The sequence below is a fragment of the Lampetra fluviatilis genome, chromosome 30 (assembly GCF_964198595.1).
Source record: "Lampetra fluviatilis chromosome 30, kcLamFluv1.1, whole genome shotgun sequence".
Classification (NCBI taxonomy): domain Eukaryota; kingdom Metazoa; phylum Chordata; class Hyperoartia; order Petromyzontiformes; family Petromyzontidae; genus Lampetra; species Lampetra fluviatilis.
The window spans coordinates 8,876,979-8,882,848 of record NC_136304.1 but is presented as its reverse complement, the minus strand read 5'-3'; the positions used below and the strand labels follow the sequence as shown (position 1 = coordinate 8,882,848).

The window sequence follows — 5,870 nt, the reverse complement described above, 5'->3', positions numbered from 1 at the left end:
AGGGGAAAAGAGGAAGGGGGGGAGAAGGGGGAGGGGTGAGGAAAGAGAGAGGGAGGAAGGGAGGAAGGGGGAGGGATGAGAAGGGGGGAGGGATGAGAAGTGGGAGGGAGGGGGGAGGGATGAGAAGGGGGAGGGGTGAGGAAAGGGGGGAGGGAGGAAGTGGGGGGAAGTGGAGGAGGCGGGGGGGAGGGGAGAAGAGGAAAGGGGGGAGGGGCAAAAGGGGGCCAAGTGTCACGTGACGTCGCGTTTACGGAAGTGGCCCCGTAGTTAATTGTCTCCCTCGCTCGCCTCGCTGTGTTTAGCCTCTCGTGAAACAATCAGTCGCTACGCTTGAGGTGTTTGTTGTTGTTGTTGTCTTTGTGCGAGTTGCCGATCTCCTGCCCGCGGCGTGTGCTCGCGGGGATGGTGTGTAAGACGTGTAAGTGTGTGGTTTTGTTTTCTTTTATCGATGTCCTGTCCCGGGCAGCACTAGGCCGCCGAGTCGCGGCCTAGTGCTGCCTTCAAGCACCACAGCGCTTACACTTCGGCGGCGCGGTTTAAGAGGCTACATTGTGACGCTTAAGCTTTAACTCGCGTTGATAATAATAACACCAATGGAGACTAGGCTCTAAGAAAAGCTGTCTCGGGTGTGGACCAATCAACTTCAAGGACAGTGCATATCATCATCATCAGAGTTGTTTATTTTTGTTTGCATTTTGACTGCTTGTGTTGTGGTTATTGCAAACATGATGCCTTGTATAAAGGTGTCAGTTTTGTACCAGTTTAAAGGGTAAAAACCTATTACTACAATAATAACCTCCTTTGGTTAATAAGCTGCCGAAGCCCCGTTGTAGGCTGCACGCAGTGTGAGTTGTAACGTGTCGTCTTTTTTTGCTCGCAAACCCACACAAGCTGCGGTATAGGGGAGTGCGTGGGCATTGCTGGGTTGAAGGTGCACCTAGCCTGGCACGGGCACCGGGTGAGGTCGCCGCCGCCGCCGCGTTGTGGCGACCACGGCGATTGTTGTGCCAGTTCTGCGGGCCCTGTGGGTTTCGGACCGTCCGTGTGTGGACGGTGTGCTGTGTGTACACGTGTTGTCATGCTTTTGTTGTACAGGTATTTGTGTATAGTACTTTAAAATATATATATAGGAGTGTATCTACGCACGCTTGTACTGTGTGTGGTTTGTCTGTACTTTCAATTCATGTGTACGTTGTGTATATGTGTGTGTGTACGCAGCGTGGTGTATGTAAATACGTTCTATGTGTTTTTTTTTATTTCATTTCATGTATTAGGTATAACCCTGTGAGCCATGCGGCTCTTGACTCGGGTGCAACCGCAACAAACAAAACATGAACAAGAAACCTCTTGTATTGTGTGTACGTGTCGCGTGTATACGTTGTATTTGTAGGGTGTACGTGTGCGCTGTGTGAACTCTTGACACGTGTCGGTATGTTGTTCACGTCCGTGTGTTGTGTAGTTGTGTTTGTACTGTGTGTGTGCATGATTGACACGTGTGGGTATGTTGTGCACGTTCGTGTGTTGTGTAGTTATGTTTGTACTGTGTGTGTGTGTGCATGCTTGACACGTGTGGGTATGTTGTTTGTGTGTTGTGTAGTTATGTTTGTACTGTGTGTGTGTGTGCATGATTGACACGTGTGGGTATGTTGTTCACGTCCGTGTGTTGTGTAGTTATGTTTGTACTGTGTGTGTGCATGCTTGACACGTGTGGGTATGTTGTTCGTGTGTTGTGTAGTTATGTTTGTACTGTGTGTGTGCATGCTTGACACGTGTGGGTATGTTGTTCATGAGTGTTGCCTCTCCACAGGTGAGACGAAGCTCGGAAAAGTGATCTGCCCAGACACGTGGAAGGATGGAGCACGAAATACGACGGGTGAGAAGTCCCGAGTACAATGGGAATCACAAAACACACGGGAATGCGGTATTGGGACGATACACAAGTGGGAATAGCCAGTACACAACTACACACAATTCACACCTAAGGGAACATACATTGCACACGGGAAAGATACACATGGGAATAGACGGTGCAGAAGAACAATACGCAAATAGATATTGCACATTACACCACAAACCATCATTTACAGAAATAATTAGAATTGGTTTATTGTCGCCAAACTGTCCACACAGTTATCAGGGCCCAGGGCTTCTCCTCGTGTATGTACGTTGAACTTCTTTCGCACTGCACGTAGCAAGCTGTGCTCATGAAGCCCCTGAGGTATAAGACAGCAGTAGGCAATGGTGGCGATACTCTCCAGATGATCGCCCCCCCCCCCCCCCGATCATAAAGATTGCTGCTGTCGAAATTCAATGGCCACAATCTTGTCTTGAGTTGGCGGTCTAAAACAAGTCTGTGTGCATTACACAGTAGTAGTAGTATGGTGATGGCATGCGACATACAAGGATGTTGTGAGAACCAATTCTATGGTCACTGTTGTGGATTTTGCTGTCTATAATTCACATGTTCCATGTATGATTACACGGTGGCAAGACGTTATCTCCTTCACCAGGTATACAGGAGGTCGACCCCGACGCCTGTATATTTTGAGTTTGCACGTTCTCCCTGTGGTCCTGCGGATTTTTCTCAGGGTCCTCGGGTTTTTCCCTCCACATTTAGAATCAACGTGCATTTAGACAATTTGGCTGTTACATATCTCCACGTGATAAGCTACTTCGTTGAGCTATCATTTGTGGTCAGGTCGCTTTTGAAAATAGAGCTACATAGCTCAGTGCGCCTTACCTGGTAAAATAATGTTTTTGTGTTAATATCACTTATCCCAGAAAGCCACATTGAGTCATTTGACTGTTTTTCAGGAGGATCCTGTATTGGGTTATTTTTTCGATGTCTTCAGACAATTATTGAGTGCTTTTACAAGTGGGAGGAAACCGGAGCACCTGGAGAAAACCCACGTGCACGCGAGGGTGGGGGGCAACACTTTATCCCCGTACAGATGGAAGCAGATGGCGATTAGTCCACTTGCTGTCATGTCTTCTCTGGACGTGCCAGGGTAATGCGATTTTCCAACCCTCGCTGCCTCCGCAGTCCTGGATTACAGGCCACGTGCATAGCCACCACTGACCCACTCTACTCAACGTTGTCATTTTATCGACCCCAGAAGGTTAATGACAGCAGGCCGAACAGGCCCTTGACCAGGATTTGAACTGAAATCCTCAGTCGGGTGGCTGTGTCGTCAGAGCATTACTGTTGCAGTATAATGTTAACTTTTATGCCTGTCATGTTTACCAACTCCCATCACTTATTCACCACAGAGGGTGGTGGCCGGCAACTCAACGAGAATAAGGCACTGACATCCAAGCGGGCACGGTGAGTGTGGCTGTGTGTCATTGTGTACTTACGTGTACGTCCGTCTCTTTGGTTAGGTCTGTGTGTCTGTGTGTTGGGAGTAGTGGTGATAATGTGGATTCACTGACTGCACTAAGATACCAGCCACCCCAGGCTCAATTCCCGACCGTGATGCACATTAACATCAGTGACAAGAGGCACCTGAACCTGCCGTTGGCCTCCACTAAGTTGACTTAGATTTGAGTACCTGGTGTGATCTATTTACTTCAACACCCCGGGGAGACAAAGGCGACCTTGGATAATGCTGGAAACACCATACCCTTGTGTGTCATGGCGACCTTCATAGATTTTGGCTAACTGGACTTTCCCTAAGGCTATACGGGCGGGAGGGGGGGGTCTTTGTGTGTATACATGATGTATCAGTGTATATGTGGTTGTGTTTGTATTGTCGGTGGAGAATGCCTGGCTGCGATGCGGGTATCCACTCACTGAACCCTTTGAACTGCCCTCCCCTTCTTCAGCTTCAGTCCCTACGGCAAAAACCGCTTCAGCAACTGCCGCATATGCAAGAGCTCCGTGCACCAAGTGGGCTCCAACTACTGCCAGGGTTGTGCCTACAAGAAAGGCGAGTGGTGTGTGTGCATATCTGTGTGTGTGCATATCTGTGTGTGTGCATATCTGTGTGTGTGCATATCTATGTGTGTATATGTGCACCAGCTTTTGTATGTGTGTGAGGCCACACGTGTGTACGTGTGTGCTTTTTATTTTAGAAAAACGAGCGGAGCGCCGGGTGATTAAAACACAGCAAGTTGGCACTGTAGGGCCACAGGTGGTGCATCGGCCAGTCATCTTAGTTAATCCATGGCAACTGGGTCTGTCCCGTGACTTCCTGCCAGTGGGCGTTCGACACCTCACGTGGTCTTAAAGTGCACAGCCTGGCGCAAGCTCAGTGGTGACGTCAGCGTCACTTAGTGTCGAATGGCGGTTGTTTTGGTTGTTGTGTGCACAACGGTGTTTCTGTACCTGTGTTTGAGCCTGTGTGTGTGTGTAAGTACCTTTGCCGATGTGCATTGTTGCGTGTTTACCTTTGTAAAAATTGTAACAACTTTCATTGTTACAATTTTTCAAATGGACTTTGCCCCCCTCGATGTAGCCTTGGACATCAAGTGAAGTCTAAGTTTCTGTCGGCTGAAATAAGCATTGATTGGGTGGTGCTACATCTTCACCGGCAGCCTTAATCCCATTTTAGAGGCCACTAGCATCTGGTGCCCATCATAGCTGCATAGAGCCAATTTACGTTACAAACCAAACATTATGGATTTTTTGAAGCATTCTTTAGTGACCACACTGAGACTGTGATCTTGTTAGACTTGGCATCCTGGTTTAATCACAGGTAGCTATCGCCCAGATAGGACCTTGGGTCTCTGCAGTGGAAGCTGGTCTCTGACATGGCCATTGAGGCCCTTGCACCACCAGACCAGTAAAGTCCCCCTATCTCCATATCTCATGAGATGGTTACATGAATCGTCTCAATGTGTTTTTTTCTTTCTGGTTTTAGGAATCTGTGCCATGTGTGGCAAAAAGATCTTGGACACCACCAACTACAAGCAGTCGTCAGTGTGAAGCTTGTGTCTGAATGGGCTCCTACCAGATCAGCAGATGCACCAATATCACCACCGACGCATCAATACCACCACACTGACACTTGCCATATCAAGGTTCATCATGCCTTCTTTGTTGACATGGTGCATTACATGTAAGATTGCCTTGCCTTGTGTATATCAGTAATACTTAGGCTGTAGATTTTGCTGAACATAATTAGAAATTAGTTTAGTTACTCATCAAACACCATCACCACCAAAAAACATCTTGTACCACCAAACACCACACTTAACCATACATCAATCAAACATCACGCAGCAGCACGCACTGAACACCACTAATAATTATCACACACGACATGCCACGAACATAACACTACAATCACCTTCCTAACATTACAAATTGCTATCTGAAAGATAACCATAACAACCTTGCATTGTATAGAATTGCGCAATTTTTAGATATGGTTCACCATCCCAACGCTTCAATTAATTTTCCTGGTTTGGTTCAAGATTAGATTGTGTTGTCTTGTTGTGGGAGACACAACTGTTGCTGTGTTGTTCTTTGTTAAATTCCAACAGAGGCATCCATCCAAGCTCTGAGATGAAATTTCAAGATCTAGCGATGTCTTTTTACGTGCACATGAAACCCAACGGTCCAGTCTTAGGCTAACCACATTGTATTATACTTTATTGCGATTAAACATTTTGAATGTACAGTATGCATGACTGCTTTATCCACTCATCGTTGCCCACGTGGATGTTTGAAGGATTTTTGTTTGCTAATTTAACTCAACAGTACAGTATATATGAACACTTTATCTCATCTCAAGTGCAACATTGCTTTTGGCTGACTGTCTTACTAGTGAAATCAACAAACTTCTGGATCATAATTTACGGGGCACAATTTTTTGATCTCTAAACATTCTACACTTACATCACAAGTATTACACGAGTGGTCAAAT

The 5,870-nt window shown here is 46.8% G+C and overlaps 1 protein-coding gene across 1 annotated transcript; it reads left to right on the top strand.

Moving 5' to 3' along the window:
- Positions 1 to 239: 239 nt before the first annotated feature.
- On the top strand, positions 240 to 5,622 carry CRIPT (CXXC repeat containing interactor of PDZ3 domain). Its single transcript, XM_078870546.1, has 5 exons — positions 240 to 418; positions 1,808 to 1,873; positions 3,271 to 3,325; positions 3,826 to 3,929; positions 4,863 to 5,622. The coding sequence occupies exons 1-5, from the start codon at positions 403 to 405 to the stop codon at positions 4,925 to 4,927; spliced, it is 306 nt and encodes a 101-aa protein (XP_078726672.1). The 5' UTR covers positions 240 to 402; the 3' UTR covers positions 4,928 to 5,622.
- Positions 5,623 to 5,870: the final 248 nt, after the last annotated feature.